General features: G+C 41.1%; 1 protein-coding gene across 2 annotated transcripts in view; it reads left to right on the top strand.

The window, feature by feature from the left end:
* The window catches only part of RAPGEF5 (Rap guanine nucleotide exchange factor 5), a 227507-nt gene that overhangs the window by 47729 nt on the left and 160914 nt on the right, over nt 1–18864 (top strand). For both annotated transcript variants that reach the window (XM_086694511.1, XM_086694502.1), the window contains exon 6: nt 16947–17013. In XM_086694511.1, the coding sequence (XP_086550637.1) occupies nt 16947–17013 (67 nt within the window). The remainder of the gene's footprint in view (nt 1–16946; nt 17014–18864) is intronic.

Below are 18864 nucleotides of genomic sequence, written 5' to 3' on the forward strand. Positions count from 1 at the left end.
AATGTTTACTGTCTCTAGGGACCGTGCCCTGCTCTTGAAGACCACTATCTCCTTGAGGAGATAGTTGTCCCATTCCCATTTCTCAGATGCAAGTTCAGAAAGGTAAAAGAGGGGCGCCTGAGTGGCTCAGTCGGTTAAGCGTCTGACTTCGAAGGTCATGATCTCACGGTTCGTGAGTTCAAGCCCCGCGTCGGGCTCTGGGCTGACAGCTCAGAGCCTGGAGCCTGCTTAGAATTCTGTCTCCCTCTGTCTCTGCCCCTCCACTGCTTGCACTGTGTCTCTCACATTGTCTCAAAAATAAATAAACATTTTAAAAAAATTAAAAAAAAGAAAGGTAAAAGAAATTGCTGGCAATTAAATCCAGCTAATAAATGACTGAACTGGTATTCAAATCCCAGAAGTTCATGTCTCACCAGCTGTACCACGAGCCGCTTCTGATTTAATCATCACTCTATGAGTAGTGATCTAGATTAGGAATAAATACAATTTGGCTTAGATTGGACTAAAATAATAACTGACATATAATCCACTCTTCAAGTCGTGACTTTCCTAAGAAAGAGCTCAAAAACCTTTCTGAAAATAATCAAGAAGCAACATTTGGCAAATAAAACACGTGAATCACTATCACATGGAGATATTGAATCACTATATGATTAAAATGAATTAAAACTCATTAGAGAAGGCTTAGGAACAGGTCTTGAGTCCTGATATGGTGCTGCCTGACATGTCTTTGTTTCTCCACAGCATTCATGATATGCCTATTTCAGAATAATGTATTTCAGGGGGCGCCTGGGTGGCGCAGTCGGTTAAGCGTCCGACTTCAGCCAGGTCACGATCTCGCGGTCTGTGAGTTCGAGCCCCGCGTCAGGCTCTGGGCTGATGGCTCGGAGCCTGGAGCCTGTTTCCGATTCTGTGTCTCCCTCTCTCTCTGCCCCTCCCCCGTTCATGCTCTGTCTCTCTCTGTCCCAAAAATAAATAAACGTTGAAAAAAAAAAATTAAAAAAAAAAAAAAAGAATAATGTATTTCAGATTAAAATTTGCCATCAATAACTTTTACGTATTCAGTTTTCAAAATGTGTTCCCATACTTACGGTTGACTGTCTCCCGTCTTGAGATGGCAGGGCGAGAGGTATTACTCTCATCTCATGGGTAGGAAGAGTAGGTTCAAAGAGAAACAATCATCACAAAGATGAGTTGCTCTTGTTAAAAAAACAAAGACACTTAGTACTGAACAGTTAATCCAGGCTTTTAGAAAAGAAATAAGTGTTAGAATATTAATGAGACACTGTTCTAATAGGTTGATATTAGAAACACATTTTATGTTAGGAACTATGCTAACTGCTTTATATTTATTATTTCATCTTCAGATGAATTCTAGAACACCGTTCTTATTATCACTATTTTGTAAGTGAGGAAATTGAGGCACAGAGGTCAGGTCACCTGTCTAAGGTCACACAAGTGGTGAGTTGAGTGTTAGGGTTTGAATCCATGTCTGTCTAGCTATAAACACCCATGCTTTGTAACACTTGCTCGAGTGTGTTCCAGGAGTTAGGAGGCCATTCTACCTCCCTCTTCTAAGACCTTGTAAACAGAAACTATAAAAATGTTAGACTGACTTGGGAATAGTTGTGAATTTGACACCACCACTGTGTATAGAGGACCTTGGAATGGTGAAGCAAAATTCAAACGTAATTTTTCCCTGAGTTTTCTAAGTACGGAAAATGTTCCTTAGCCATGATATGCTTTCAATGGAGGTAGAATTTCCTGAGCAAAGTCAAAGAACATTTTAATAAACTTTAACAAGCTTTCCAAGAGGGAGTGCTGTGCTTTTGAAGCTAGAAATGTCTGTGACATGCTTGGACTCTGTGGGACTGGCATTAGAGATGGCTGTGACGGGCTTGGACTCTGTGGGACTGGCATTCTCCAGCAGCTCTTCTTTTTTTTATTTAAAAAAAATTTTTTTTCAACGTTTATTTATTTTTGGGACAGAGAGAGACAGAGCATGAACGGGGGAGGGGCAGAGAGAGAGGGAGACACAGAATTGGAAACAGGCTCCAGGTTCTGAGCCATCAGCCCAGAGCCTGACGCGGGGCTCGAACTCACGGACCGCGAGATCGTGACCTGGCTGAAGTCGGACGCTTAACCGACTGCGCCACCCAGGCGCCCCTCCAGCAGCTCTTCTTAAGCACTTCCCATCCTGAACCCAACATGGAAGTGTGTGCAATCTCATGAGCATGCATAGGTTAACAGGGGCATAAGGGCAGCTGAAATAAACTTGCAAGCATTCCTCCTGATTCAGCTCTAACACTTTCTTCCCGACTTAGCAAGCAGACCGGAGATGACCTTGTTATGGGGAAAGCCTGAGTCTACTCTAGTTCTAAAAATTATTTTCAAAATTTTCCTAATATTAATTCCAGATTACTTGCAGTTTTTTGTCACCCCAGTCCCTGAACACAAATGTCATGCCTCTGGAGTTGAGAATCGCCGGAGCATGTCTTGTTTATCAGCAGATATTTTTTTGTTGGTGGTGATGTGAACATGTGCATTAGGAGTGGCAATTCCTCTGGGGAAATTGTCATTGGGGAGCTATGGATCCATCTGTCCCATATTGTAAGTACTAACTATTAAAAGATAAAATTAATGAAGATAATTAATTAAAATTAATTAATTAATTAATTAATTATTAATTAATTAATGTGTGTGTATGTATATATATATATATACATATGTAGATGTATGTAATGTGTGTGTGTGTGTGTGTGTGTGTGTGTGTGTGTGTACCATTTTTTCTATACTAGACTTCTAAGCCTACCTCTCAGGGTAAAATTTTTGGCCATATTTTGGAAAGGCTAGGTTTAGGTTATCCAGACTTGAAAAAAATTCTGGTCAGGGAAAAGGTGCCCAAGGACAATGTCTTCTTCAAGCTGTAATGGCACAGCCTTCGTGTGGCTCGATGCATGTGACCCCATGGTAACTTATGCTCTCATCTGGTGATCTCCATTCATTCTCACCTCTATCTCACACCTTTTTATTCCCTCATGTCCCTGTGATATTCTGCTCCTTCCTCTTCCTCTTTCCATTTCTAGTCAAATTCTACCCACCCCCCCCCAAGGGGGAGCCCAAGTCCTACCTTGACCAAAAACTTCCACAATGTCTCCAGTTCATGTCTGTCTTAGTGTTTGTAACTTAGTTCTCTTCCTGTTTGCATCAAAAAATTTTTCCATTCTTCTCTGTCATTCTTAGACCTGTGTTGTTCATTGTGCTCTGTTAAAACATTTTTATCCATTCTACTGAAATGCCCTCTAAAGTCCTCTTGATTCATTAATTTGCATTGTCCACTCACAAGCTGAAAATCCTGTCCTATGTTTCTTTTAATAGTCTTTTTGATATTTGAAGGCTATTCCGGTCTTTGTATGTGGTTTTGCGTCGGGTCCCTCTAATGTGCTATCTTCTAAGTCTCTGTAAAATTATGCAAAGAAGCCACTTAGTATCTCAATGACACGCAATTCTGTGTAAATGCATTTTGTGGATCTTTTTTTCCATTTAGAAAAGAATATTTGAAGCAGGATGGGAAATGGAGCTGCTGCAGGTTTCTAGGCTAATTTGAGGAAACAAAATTCCTGTTCTATACAAAATAACTTTTATAGATAATTTGAAGTGAGTGAATAGGTTGTCAAAGGTACAATCTTAGGGAGAAAAAAATAAGAGTCATGGTATTTTATTCAAAACGAAAGCCAAATCAAGTGACCTATAAGTGACTTTTTTCTCATTCGTGTGTGTGTGGGTGTGGGTAGGTGATTAGGGCAGGGTGTTGGTTGGGGATGCTGAAGTAACAGCACAGGGAAAGGCGGCCTCATAGTTGATTCTGAACTAGTGAGAAATTTGTGGGGTGCCTGGGTGGCTCAGTTGGTTAAGCATCTGACTTCAACTCAGGTCATGATCTCGCAGTTTGTGGGTTCAAGCCCCGCATCGGGCTCTGTGCTGACAGCTCAGAGCCTGGAGCCTGCTTCGGATTCTGTGTCTCCCTGTCTCTCTCTGCCCCTCCCCTGCTCATGCTCTGTTTCTTTCTGTCTCTCAAAAATAAATAAATGTTAAAAAAAAATTAAAAAAAAAAGAACTAGTGAGAAATTTTAGAATGTAGGCTGTGAGGAAGCATGGCTGTTCCAGTGCAGCCACCATTACAGCAGGTGCCAGCTCACCATGGGTGGGAGTGGGAGTGGTCTGAATGGACGAAGCCTATGAACCTCAAATACATGAAACTGTAGTCTCCAATTACAGGGCAGTTAACATTTAAACTGTTGTTGAAAGAGTTCTAGAGGATTGCTAAACTTTAACTCCTCCTACACTCAGACGTGTAAAGAAAAATTTAATGTCTTCATTTTTCCTGTAAGCAATCTCTTGTTTGTTGTCCATGTGAGCCTCTGTCTTGTAAGATAGCCAGAAAGAAAGAAAAGAAACCCCACAATTTTAGTCTAATCCGGTAGAATTATTCTAATAAGATAATGTTAAAAGGTGTTTGGCACCTTTTGGTAAAAAGGTTCAGTCTGGGCCCACTCCCTGTTGCTCATCAAGACAGCCTCTGGAACGTGGTGAGTAGTATGGGTCTCTTAAACCTGGTAGAGGAGGCTCTCTTCTCAGGGTGGGCCCTTTCCCATCCCCAGTGATTTTGCTAGTAGATGGGCACCCTAATGGCCCTTGAGGTATAACTGGGGTGTTGTATTGGCATCTGCTAAGGAGCCTGGGACTTGTATAAACTGGGTTTGTCCATCTTGGCTCGGTCAGTGCCTCTTGGTCCTGCCTGGCTGATGTGCCCTCCTGGGTGCCTACTGGCACTGCTGATGCTCCTGAGGTCTGGCTGTGGCTTCCACAGACCCCCTATTCAGCCACTTGACCTCTGTTAAAACAGCTCTCTCTCTCATGGCATTCAAGCCTGACTCTTCCTGATTCTAACTATTTAAAAACAAACAAACAAAAACATGTTCATTGTTGTTATTTAGCTATGTGCTTAATTGAATGGTATTTTGACCTTCAGATTCTTAACTAGCCAACTGTAGGGAAATCTCAGTCCAGGGGTTAAGATGAATTTATTAGCATTCATGATTTCATGTTCTAGACAGAGAAGCAAAAGGATACTTGAGATAGAACAGCGTGCAGGGCATTGACGTTAGGGAGAGCGGTGGCAGGTTGAGGCAGTGCAAGGTAGCTTGATGTGGCTGAAGCAGTGAGTCACAGCGAGAAGAACTCAGACTTTGAGAAGGGTGGGGAGCAAGTCTCAGATTGATTGCAAGGGTGTCTTAAACCTATAGAAAAGACAAACATTATCTTTACATTGAATAGAGAATGACTTAACTGTACATGGGTGATACAAAACAAAATAGTTGGTTACCGGAATTCACAGTAACATTTATGTCATGTGTTGGTGTTATCAACATGTATAGAGTTTATGGGTCTGTGATCCATTTCTATGTAAAAAGCGTCCCCTACTTAAAAACTGGGGAAGAGCTGGCTTAGTCACTTGGCCTAAGCTTGCCCTGGCAGTGACAACAATGAAATCAATAGTAGCAGTAATGGTTAATACTCCCTGCTCACAACGGCAGTGTGAAGTTACAGATGAGGGAACTGAGGCAAGGAAGGTTACCGAACTTGCCAAAGGGACAGGCCTCTGTACTTGGTGGCAGGAAGGTGAATAGAAGGCAGAAGCTGAACTTGGAAGTGACCTCTATGGCAGTGGTTCTCAACCCTGATCCTTTCAAAAAGAAGGAGGTATAAGCTGAGATCTACTAAATCAGGCTTGGGATGGACAGATGAGACACATATTAGTACTTTTTGTTAACTTCTAGTAAGGCTCATGTACACCAAAGTTGAAGTCTGCAGTTCCAAAAAGTCAGCCATACAGAAAGAGCTTGGTTCATAAGAAATGTGAAAGCTAATTCAATCAAATTTGCAAAATACTATGCAAAGAAGCCAGATCAATACCATTATGACAAAGATTTTATCAAACTTGGTACTTACCGCTGCTTGACTGACACTTCTGAAATTGCGTACGTTTAGCTTCATGAGCATTTAAGTTTGGAAGAGAGTCTGGAGTCCCTAGATAATTGAATTTGCTCCTTTGCTTAGGTAAGGAGAAGGGACAGGGAGAAGAAGGTCTGGGAAAAGGCAACTCTTTCTCAACAGGCATTTACTGTCCATTAGGTTTGTGCGAGGTACAAATTTGTGCTTGACTCTGTGGTGATACGACCATATGTAAGTAATGTCTCATCTTTTATGAGGCCAGCATTATTAGGACAAAGTTCAAAAAGGGAAGCAAATGTGAAAAACAGAATCTTCATCAACAAATATTAGCAAATAGGACCCAGCAATATATAAAAGTGACAATACATCATGAGAAATGGGAGTTTATCCCAGGAATAAAAGGATGGTTCAAAGTTTAAAACTCAATCGATGTAATTCACCAGATTTAATCTAAAATGAAAAACTGTATGACAGATTCCATAGATGCAGATAACACATTTAAAAAAAATTCAGTATCCATTCATGATAAAAAAAAAATTCTCAGAAAACTAGAAATCTAAGGAAGTCTCTTTAATCTGATAAAACCTTACATAAAATGTATGGCTTATATCATACTTAATGGTGAAAGACTGAATGCTTTCCCACTAAGATTGGGATCAAGGCTAATGTATCTCCTTTTAATCACTTCTCTTCACGAATCAGTGTAATAAGGCAAGATAAATAAAAGGATACAAATAAGAAGGAAAGAATTAAAGCCACCTCTTTTTGCAGATACATAGATAGAAAATCCCAGGGTATCTAGAGAAGACCTACTAGAACTAATGAGTAGTACGTTTAGTAAATTCACAAGATACAAGATCAATATACAAAAATTATGTTTCTATATGCTGGCCCAAAAAAACGTTATGAAATTCTTAGGTACAAATCTAAAAAGTGTGCAAGAGCTATATGTGAAATACTTCATCAGTCTAGTGGGAAAAAAGCCCAAAAAACAAATTAAGGCTTAAGTAGAGGATCTCTCCATGTTAGTGGGTTAGATTACTTAATCTGTTTTTTAAAATGTTTATTTATTTATTTTGAAAGGGGTTGGAGGAGCAGAGAGAGAGGGAGAGAGAGAATCCCAAGCAGGCTCTGCCCTCAGCACAGAGCCCTATTTGGAGCTTGATCTCCCGAAGCATGAGATCATGGCCTGAACCAAACTCAAGAGGTGGACACTTAACCAACGGAGCCACCCAGGTGCCCCAAGGCTCATTATTACTGAGACATTAATCCTCCCAAACTGTCGTGTATCTTTTCAATGGCAGTCATCTCCTTATCTTTTGACCTCACCATACCTGCATAATAATAAAACCTGCTTTTGGTAGCATTGACCCATGAACAGGGAGTGTCCTGGGAGCTCAGTCCTCAGACTTCTTTCTCTACTCTCACTCTGACTGTGCCTTCACTCAGTCATGTACCTAATACCAGCTGCACAGTAATACTTACCAAAGTATAGATCCCTGTCTCCCCTTGGCACCCTACATACACTAATGCTACCACCACCCACTACCCTGTCACCTCCGTATCCTGCCTAACTTTACCTTTTCAACCTGATATGTAGAATCAAGATGAGAAATGCATTGGCACCCTTGATTTTTGAAGTGGTGCTGGATTGACCCCTTCTAACTGGGAGATCAACTTCAAGTCTCCTGTACCTATGTCCCAAACCTACCTTTTGTATTCCTGACTTTTCCTAATTAGATTCTCATATTGTGCCCTTTGGGGAAGAGGAAATTAATACTGGATGAGGAAACCTTTTTTTAGTATTTCTCAAAAAAATTTCATGATGGAACTTGGCATAAGTTTTGTATTAGGATCATAGGTGAAGAAAATTTCCATTTACTATTTTAAATTGTTTATATAAAAAATGCTATAAAATCAGCTGGTCTTAGTCTTTGTTATTACTCATCACCCCCTCGCCCAGGGAAACACTAAGCCCTCCAAAATTTCCATTGTTTACAGAAAAGGCTTATTGTAGGTGTGGGAACAGATTGCATATTTTTATCAGAGAACATCATTATTTAAAAGTAGTACAGGAATTTTAAGAAAAACTGAACTTTTAGGCCTGGTTGTGCTAGCATTTGAAATTTGGCTGTTTCATTAAATATTAACCGATGAATCCTGAAATCTTCAATATGAAATGCAAAAAGACCATTTGTATCAATGTGGATGGAACTGGAATATATTATGCTAAGAGAAATAAGTCCAAGAAAGAAAAATACCGTATGATTTCATTCATGTATGGAATTAAAGAAACAAAACAGATGAACATAGGGGGAGGGAAAGAAAAATAAGAAAAAAAACAGGAAGAGACCTCTCAAATACAGAGGGCAAACTGAGGGTTGCTGAAGGGGTGTTGGGTGGGGGAATGAGCTAAATTGGTGATGGGCATTAAGGACGGCACTTGTTGGGATGAACACTGGGTGTCGTATGCAAGTGATGAATCCCTGGATTCTGCTCCTGAAATCATTATTATACTATATGTTAACTAACTTGGATTTAAATAAAATTTAAAAATAAAGTAAAATGTAAAAAATAGATATTAGTAACAACTAATTTTATTCAAATATATCCTGGACCCTCAGTGAAGCCTGTCACAATCACATTTTAGTAGTATTTGGTAAATTGCCTCTGTAAGCCCAACTAGTAGCCCCAGCCTATGAAAAATTAAGTTCTCTTTAGAAGATTGAACAGGTATTTGTATTCATGACATCAAATATCTCAAGAAAAATCGAATTCTCATTCTTTGACCATCCCACTTTTTCTTTGTCATAAGAATTTGCTTTGTCAAGCAAAACAGATATGTCCAGAATATAGATGTTATAGAAGGGACAGTGCTTGAGTGTCCAGTATGACACCTTTTTTACCCTCCTGGGATCACTAGGTATTAGATATGGTGGCGAGTGAGTCTGTGATCCTTGAGGAGCATTCCTTTTGGTAGTGTCTAGGATTTGGTATCAGTGATTTCTTAAAAAAAATTTTTTTTTGATGTTTATTTATTTTTGAGAAAGAGACGGAACATGAGCAGGGGAGGGGCAGAGAGAGAGGGAGACACAGAATCTGAAGCAGGCTCCAGGCTCTGAGCTGTCAGCCCAGAGCACGACGTGGGGCTTGAACCCACGAACTGTGAGATCATGACCTGAGCCGAAGTTGGACACTTAACCGACGGAGACACCCAGGTGCCCCTGGTGTCAATGATTTCTAAGGAAGAAAAATTTCAAATCTAGCCCAGGAAATATTTCTGTAAGAGAAAGTTCCTGAAGTTTCCTTGCCTGACAGCAAGTATGGAACCAACTCTGGGTTGTCCCTGGGGAATATGAGCTGTGGTATCATCAGCTGACTTCTCAGGTTGGTGGAAGAAAGAGCTCCTCTTTCTACTCAAGACTCCTTCTTCTCACTGGGCTATGGGTCCTATATCTCCGTGGAGACTTCCCTTTCCTGCTTTCTCCATCTCTCTCTGTTGGCTATTCACCTTCAGCAAACAAACGATTCCCTCAATCATAATAACAAGAAACCAACCTACCTTTGATCTTATTTCCTCTTCTAGTTACTTCTCCATCCAGCTTATTTGCTTTATAGCCAAAGTTCATAACCCTCAGCACAAAACAAAAACTCTTTAACAGTATCAAATGAGGCCCTGATTAGTCTGGCCTTGGCTCTGTCTCCTGCCATTTCCCACTTCCTGGTCCCGATAACCCTGCTGTGGTTTCAGGGCCACTCATTATGCATCAGAATCTCACCCTGGCTATCCCTTCTCCCAAAAAGTGGCCTCTGACAATCATAGATCAGGTTAAGTGGCTCCCTTGTGTTGGCAAAGGATCTTAAATACGGATTTTGCTAAACCCACTGAATGTTTTATTTTGTTATCATATATGTGTTGTGCTGGGCATCTCCTGTTTGTTGTGGGATCATGTTTGAAAGATTCCTGTACAGTTTGTCTTGGTTCTGGTGTTTTCCATGCTCTTTAATTTCATCAGACTCTAACAAAAGGTGGTCTCAGGTCCATCCTGAATGTTGTATTTCCCTCTAGTTTCTCTAAACCAAGTAACACAGGGCAACTTAATATCAGCTCGGCTTTGTTGGGGGGCGATGGTGGGAAGTAGTGAACAGGCCTGTCTGACATCCCCCTACAATGGACTCTGCCCTGTTAGAATTCTGATTTGGAGATAGGTGTGTTCTCCACCCTCCTTAGGTCCTGATCTAGAATATCTCAGTTCAGTGTGAAGGTCAAGGTGTTGTGTGTGTATAAGAAACACCCAGACACAAATGAAACCCCTGGGAGGACAGGAATAGCATTTTATGGGAAATCTGGCTGAGGCCACATCTCCTGTTAGGGTCCTCTGTAATGTGCAGCATGCCTGTGCTCAATATAGTGTTGGCACAGGTATGTCTGGAAGGTCATGGATAACACCTCAGCTGGCTTGGCACGTGCTAGTTACGCAGTCTCCATTTCTTCAATTACTCCAAATCTTTGCACTGCAACAACCATAAAATAGACATTTCACACAGTTTCCTATAGGAGCAGTGTTTTGTGTTGTGGTAGCTCTTGGGAGCCCACATATGCTATTCAGTAGTGAGACCTAGATGGATAGAACATGTGCATTTTTGAAGTTGTATCAACATGCAAATGTAAAGTGGTAGTATTTGGATACTATTTCTGTAATAGAATGCTTCCAGTTTTCCACCCTGAAATACCAGGAAACTTCTTCCAGGTAAAAATAAAGCAGGATTTTCTAACTCCAAGGTGGTGTTGGTTGCTCTTGAATCTTAAGGCACAAAATGTTTTGGTAAAATCTGGTTGAGGAATGTGAGTTCTGTCTCTTATATAGAAGATGTATGGCAAGCTTTATTTTTTTTTTAATGTTTATTTTTATTTTTATTTTTTTTAATTTTTTTTTTCAACGTTTATTTATTTTTGGGACAGAGAGAGACAGAGCATGAACGGGGGAGGGGCAGAGAGAGAGGGAGACACAGAATCGGAAACAGGCTCCAGGCTCTGAGCTATCAGCCCAGAGCCTGATGCGGGGCTCGAACTCACGGACCGTGAGATCGTGACCTGGCTGAAGTCGGATGCTTAACCGACTGCGCCACCCAGGCGCCCCTAATGTTTATTTTTTGAGAGAGGGAGAGAGAGCATGAGGCGGGGAGGGACAGAGAGACAGGGAGTGAGAGAATCCCAAGCAGGCTCCATGCTGTTAGTACAGAGTCAAACACAGTGCTCAATCTCAACAGTGAGATCATGACTGGAACTGAAATCAAGAGATAGATGCTTAACTGACTGAGCCACCTGGGCACCCTTAGCAAGCTTTATTTTTAAACATTTTTTTAATGTTTATTTATTTTTGAGATAGAAACAGAGCATGAACGGGGGAGGGTCAGAGAGAGAGAGAGGGAGACACAGAATCTGAAGCAGGCTCCAGGCTCTGAACTGTTGTCACAGAGCCCGACGCGGGGCTCGAACTCACAGACTGTGAGATCATGACCTGAGCCAAAGTTGGAGGCTCAACCGACTGAGCCACCTAGGCACCCCCTTTTTTTTTAAATTTTTTGTTTTGAATGTTTATTTATTTTTGAGAGAGAGACAGAGCATGAACGGGGGAGGGTCAGAGAGAGAGGAAGACATATTTTTAAAAAACCTAATTAAGGGAGCCTGGGTGGCTCACTTGGCTAAACATCTGATTTTGGCTCTGGTCATGATCTCATGGTTCGTGGATTCGAGCCCCAAGACTGGAGCCTGCTTTGGATTCTGAGTCTCCCTCTTTCTCTGCCCCTCCCCCACTCATACTCTCTCTCAAATAAACATAAATTAAAAAAACAAAAACCTAGTTGGAATAATCTCAAATCCATTATACTAATTTTCACGAAGGAATTCTCACTAAGGGAATTTTGGGAAGTCCTGCACAGGTACCAGTTAAATCCAAGTTGTTAGAAATTATCTTAAGCCTGACTGGTATAAAACAAATTCCATTGCCCAGATAACAGGCCCTGTGTGATCCCTCCTAAGACTCTTTATTGGAACTCAACACGTGGTGACTATGTAACCCTCAGAGCTGAGAGTTTGTGTTGGGAGACATTCTTGGGTGGAGACTTCCTGTTCTTTGCTACTGCAGGATGAATTGTGCAAATGATTGTCAAATAGTTGGCTGGGTTGGAAACTGTCACTAAGTCTACACCAATTATTTGTTATAGGAAGATGAGGAGGTGGGGGTGATCCTCACCTTTATTGCTATTACTTCACTTAAGAGATTTTCAGAGTCACTAGATCTTTGGTATTTGAATTAAGAAAGTCATTGTTGAATTTGAATGAATAGCAGGTCACTGAAAGACAGAATTGCTGCAGGGAGCTGGGAGAATGATGGAGCAGCTAAGGGAAAGTGTTCTTCAGTATAAGCAGGGTTCTTCAGCTGCACCAACCATAGATAACAAGCTAATACCTTGTGCAGCAGTTGTCCCAGGATGGTGATTCGTAGCAGAGCCTTTCTTGAAGTTGCTGGTACTCAGTTCATTTATTCAACAGTTATATACGGAATACCTCTTAGGTACTAGGTTGTGTTCTAAGTGTTGGGGGATGTCACCGTGAACAAAACAGAAGTCTGTATTCCCATGGAGCCTATAGTCTAGTAGGGGAGGACAGACATTTCATAAATAAACAGATTTATGTGGTTAGAGGTAGAAAACTTTATGAAGATACATAAAGTAAGAAATGAGGGATATCGATATGGGTCAGGAAAGGCCTCTTCAAGAAGCTGAGAGACCTCGAGGATGTGAAGGCATACGTGAGGTGATATCTGAGGGAAGTGTTCTAGGGGAACAGTGCAAAGATTCTACAGGGTAGCCAGTGCAGAGGTCTAAGGCGGAAGCATTGAAGGCAAAGCAAGTGTGAAGAGAGGGAGAAGTGTCAGCCAATGTCAAGACTTGTGTGTTATACTGAGGGACATGGAGAGTCATTGGAGGATTTTGAGCAGAAGAGGAACATGATCTAATTTACATATTAACATGATCACTCTGGCTCCTGGGTGTGGGTAAGAGATCTGGTGCCTGGGACAACAGAGGTGGTGGTGATAGAGGTGGTAAGAAGTGGTCAAATGGGAGGTACACCTTGAAGATAGAGCCAGTGGGATTTTAGGATGCCTACAGTGTGGAGTACAAGAGAGCAGGGATCAAGCATGACTTACAGCTGGGGGGATGGGGTTGTCATTGATTAAGGTGAGGAAGATTGTAGAGAGGGCAGGGATTGGATTGGTTTTGTTTTGTTTTCGGTGGGGACTGGGTAGAATGATCATGTGTTCTGTTGGATGGTTAAAGGGACAAAGGCAGCTTTTGCTATTCCTGTGTCCTCATCTTGGCACCCTTAGATACTGCAGACCTCTAAAACTTCTGAGGACATCTGCCCACAGTAGCAGGACTCAGTACTTTCTGTTGGAGAATTACTGGGCCTGGCTTAAGTTGTTGGTAAGCAGCAACGTTGAGAAGCAGCCATGGGAATTCATAAATTTGTAGTGCGTGATGGGCCCTAGCTTCCTGCTGGCCCAAGCACTCTGGGATGGGTCTTCCTTCCTGGGGTCACTCCCTTTCTCTTTCTGTCTCCTGTCACTTGTCACTGCCATTACCTGCTGATTCTAGCCAGGGTTTCTTTGCTTCCCATCTCTAAGCACTGACAAACCACACAGAGCTTCTCTCTTCCTCTTCTGTACACTGATCGCTTTTCATAATAATGGGAAACTGTACAAGTATTACAGTAGATTCTTTTCTTTATTCTCCCTTTCCCTGTTTCATTATCTGTTTTGATTTGATGTGTGAGAACTTTGCCCTCACTGGGTTGCACTAACCTGTATTTACACACGTAAAATCAGAATTTGTCTTATTTCATAAAAATACATTTGCTAGGCAAAGAGAGTCTGGTATTTCTGGGCATTTTGGCATAGAGCTGGGGAGGGAACATAGTGGTGAGGAATGAGAGGAAGTGGTGAGGAAGGAGAGTGGTTAGGTGTTACCATTCCCTCTTTCTTCTTTTTTTCTTTTTTTCCTTTTTTTTTTAAATTTGATTTTACCCTTCCCTCTTTCTAAGCTCTTCCACTGTTGGCCTGTTACTACCAGACCTGCTCCTAAGACCTTTCTCTGTGCCATGTCAGATGCAGGTGCCTGATGGTATAGGAGGTGGTGGGGGGATGGGGCCGATTAGCATGAAAGGAAGAGTATTTCTGAATTCTAGAGCTTTCAGTAGGCAGTGGGGTAATCCCTGGTTTGGACTCTAAGAAGAGCAGGACCAGGTCTGAGTTATAGAAAGATAATCCCAGTATCTATAGCAGATTGGGCACAAGAGGAGAAGCCAGAGACAAAAAAAGTTGGCTAGAAGATAAGAAAAGTTTGTGCAAGAGAAGTAGAGGGCTTCTACTTCCCTTGTCAGTGAGGCTTAACAGGGGGGGAACTGAAGGAAACAGAGGGAATGGCCACAGAGTGAGCATGGAGCTGAGTTGTGAGAGGTGCTTGTAGAACCAGTGAAGGCAAGAGGCAATAGAAGTACAATGGAAGTTATGTTGACTTCAAGGAGCCTGTAAGATCCCCAAGTGGGTGAAAATAAGGTTCCTGGAATTGCTTCCCACTGCCCCTTGGAAGGCAGATGATAAAAAAAGGTGAGCTCACAGGAGGTACAGGGGCTGGAGAAAGACTTGGGAGCTCTGGTCACAAATCGTGGTGTTGTGGTGATAACAATGGGATTAGGGCTGCAGGACAGTTCTTGGGAGGTCATCTATCTGTCTTTCTTACACATATTTCCCACACATATTTCTTAAACAATTTTTGTCGGGGGCCCCCAGGTGGCTCAGTTAGTTAAGTGACTTTTGGTCACAGCTCAGGTCATGATCTCATGGTTTGTGAGTTTAAGTCCCGCATCGGGCTCTGCCCTGACAACACAGAGCCTGTTTTGGATTCTCTGTCTCTGTCTCGCTCTCTCTCTCTCTCTCTCTTTCTCTCTCTCTCTGCCTCTCTCTCTTTCTTTCTTTCTCAAAAATAAATAAATAGACATTAAGAAATAAACAAACAAACCTCATTTTGCCAAGGTATGTTTTGTGCTGGAAGAATGACGATAGGTAGTTCTGCTCCTGAACAGGGACTCGATTATTTGTCAATAAGCCGGCAATGGCTCAGCCATTACTCATGAAACAGCCATTATCAGTCACACACATAAGAACTTGCCTTGGAATTTTGAGTTCCTTTCAAAAGTTTGTTGAAAACACCTTCATGACGGAATCTGTGCTGGTGCAAAATACCTCATGCCTGTGAACTAATCATTGAGCTATGTGCTGGGGTCTGAGAAACGTGAGCTGGCATGACCAGCCCCTGCTTCACTGCAGGTGTAGACGAGTGCCGAAGCCCTTGCTTGGTGCTCTTGTGCCCAGTGCGTTTGGCTCTTAATTTCCTGTCACATATGTTCAGTCACCTCAGCGTAATCATAGAAACCTGGTTTGTTGGCTTAGGTTATAAAGGGTTACGAGTCTCTTCTCAGTATAACTTCGTGTATATGGAAACCTTGTGAATAGATCATTTTAATAATGGAGTTCATTGTTCCAGGTATTCATTATCAGGGTAACTTGCTTTTTTGGGAGTAAGGGAAGTTAGAATGCTCAGTTCCTACTGTTTTTAGTAGGCAGGTTATTAGCTAACATTTCAAACACTTTGCAGCACAGGTAATTAAGTTACTTGACAACATCAACACCACTTCGTACCTGTATCATGCAGTTCTTGTAAAGGTGGTAGTTTTTCATTCACTGCTCTGATTTAGAGAGTTTTTTTTTTTCCTGTAAAAGGTTTTAAAAACGTAGAAACAGGAAGCCAATGCCAGAATTGATCCGACTCGCTTTTCCCTTCTTAAAGAGCTTCTCCTTAGCCCTCCTGCCCTGTGAGGCAAGTGCTTAGGCTGGCCCACTGCAGTTTTCAAGATTGAAATCAATCATTGGATTGCCGTTCTGATAACACTGCCCTGCAGGGCAATTACCACCAATCCCTCCAAATCCACAGAACGTGGTGAAAGGGATTGCTGTGGAAATAGATCTGGGAGACAATTACATATATTCAGTTGGCATTAATTTTTTTCTTTGACCAAACAGGAAGAAAAAATTTCATTTTATAAAGTTTGCTTTAAGTAGATAATTTTAGTACACCTGAAACTGGCGTAATATTGTGTCAAATATACTTCAGTTAAAAAAGGAGTAGGTAATTTTATATGTTAGTATATACATTTATGTGGTGAAAATGTTTTCACAAATTACCTTGCAAAGGTGGTTTTCCTAAACAAACTGATCTTGTACTATATCGTATGTTGTATGTCTCTTTAGTTATTTACATATGCATATTTTTCTTGGCTTCTCAACTGGGCTTGGGTATATTAAAAAAGAGTGCTGTACTTCTGCTGCTATTGTATTCCACATAATTCCTGTCACAGTATTAAGTCTGTAATAGACCATTTCAAAACAAATCTGTTTTGGGTGAAACTCAAATGTAGTGGGAAATGCATGTTTCAGATTTTCAAAATCTGGATTTAGACTAGGAGGGAACTTCAGTACCTAACCACCTCCCTTTCACATCTGCATATGCTTCGTGCATGCCCACATTTGTAAATCTATCATGTCAGGACTATTCTGTGATATCATTAGGAAACATGTACTCTATCCTCGGGGTTTAATTGGTATATTATAAAGAGGTTCTTGCTAATTGAGTTTGAAGGAACAGTTGGGCTGCAACAGAGTTGTGTCCCCGGGCATTATTGACACCACGTTATTTGCATGGGTACTTTCACTAATGTATTATACAATAATGTCCTTATTTGTCATGTGTTCTCCATAACTTGGTAGATAAATTTGAGCTTAGAGTAAATTGTTCTTGGTTTTTCACAGGTCTCATCAGAAAATTGAAGACTCAGAAGAAAGCAGTGATGAAATTCTTGCTCGTCTAACGTCTGCGGTAAGGCCTTGCAGTTTCCCTGCCTAAGGGTGCAGAAAATAATGAGGGCCAGGGTCTTCAAAGGGAGGCAGTTTGGGTAGTAGTGCAGAAAGACACTTGCTCTGTGGTTGCACATCGATGTGGGAGGCCCACATCAAGGCAAAAGGAGACATGACTTTGACTTACTACCCTCAATGCAACTTCTCCAGCAAGATCATACATATTCCTAGTGGAAAGTTCCTGGAACCTTAGTGGAGGCGTGATAGTTGATTTTTAAAATACAGTATGACTTAACCTAGGGAATGTTGTGACCTGTTGCACAAAGGAGAAAAGACGACAGGTTTCATTAGAAAAAAAAAAAAGAACTACCTCAACCAACAAAAGGTTGGTTTCTAATGTACTAGGTTGCAACATTTTCATTGTTCTCTAAAGCCACTAATCAGAGTGGGTAATTGCCTTGTTAGTTGAAGAAAAGGTCATGCATGCCCTTCTTAACACAAAAAGCAAGCTGTGGTTGCTGATCACTGAGTCCTAGTTTTTGACAGGCTCTAGTAATCCTATCTGTTAAAGTCTTTATCCATTGGTTTGGCTTTCTGGAAATTTTTCTAGCCTTCCCAAAGATTCTCTAGTTGTGCTTTAACTGCATTATTGAAATGGTAATTGCCGAAAATTATGCTGGATTATGTACATGGATGAAACTGATCTTTCAGAGTTTTATACACCAGGCCTTAGCATCTATGCACACAGCTTGCAAGTTGAAAGTTGCCTTTCCTACTGTTCTGGAATATAGCTTAAAAAAGTAGTTTTTGACTAAATACAGTGATTGGTAGTGTAAAAACTTCATGTGAAATGGAATCTTGAAGCATGTTAAAAAGATTTAACATGACCTTTGCCGTTTTTTATTTAAAACTTCTTTATTGAGGTATAATTGACAGACAATGTTACATTAGTTTCAGGTGTATAACCTAATGATTTGATATTTGTATACATATATTGAAAAATGATCACCACAATAAGTCTAGTTAACATCCATCACCATCTATAGTGACAGAATTTTTTTGTGTGTGTTGTGGACTTTTAAGATTTGCTCTCTTAGCAACTGTTCATATATCCAGTAGTCACCATGCTGTATAGTACATCCCATGACATATTTATTTTATAACTGGAAGTTTGTACCTTTTTGTTTTTTAAGTTTATTTTGAGAGAGAGTGTGAGCAGGGGTAGGACAGAGAGAGAGGGAGAGAGAGAATCCCAAGCAGGCTCTGCCTTGTCAACGCAGAGCCTGATGTGGGGCGCAAACTCACAAACCACAAGATCATGACCTGAGCTGAAACCCAGTGTCAGATGCTTAAGTGGCTGAGCCATCCAGGTGCCCTGGAAATTTGTACCTTTTGACTCCCTTTACCTGTTGTTCCCACCCCCGAATTTCTCACCTCTAGCAACCACCAATCTGTTCTATGTATCTATGAGCTTGTTTTTTGTTGTTGCTGTTACTGTTTTTCAATTACACGTATATGTGAGATCCCATGCTATTTCTCTTTATCTGATTGATTTCACTTAGTAAAATGCTTCAAGTTCCATCCATGTTGTCACGGATGGCAAGATCTCATTCTTTTTTATGGCAAAGCAGTATTCCATTGCATGTAGATACCACATCTATTTTAGCCATTCATCCATCAGTGGGCACGTAAGTTATTTCCATATCTTGGCTATTGTAAATAATGCTGCAGTGAACTTAGGGGTGCACATATCTTTTAGTGTTTTTGTGTTCTCTGGATAAATACCCAGAAATGGAATTGTTGGATCATATGGTAGTTCTATTTTTAATCTTTTGAGGTACCTCCATACTGTTTTCCAAAGTGGCTATGCCAA

Source organism: Puma concolor, chromosome A2, assembly GCF_028749965.1.
Source record: "Puma concolor isolate L17-30 chromosome A2, mPumCon1.1.hap2, whole genome shotgun sequence".
In the NCBI taxonomy this organism is placed as follows: Eukaryota; Metazoa; Chordata; class Mammalia; order Carnivora; family Felidae; genus Puma; species Puma concolor.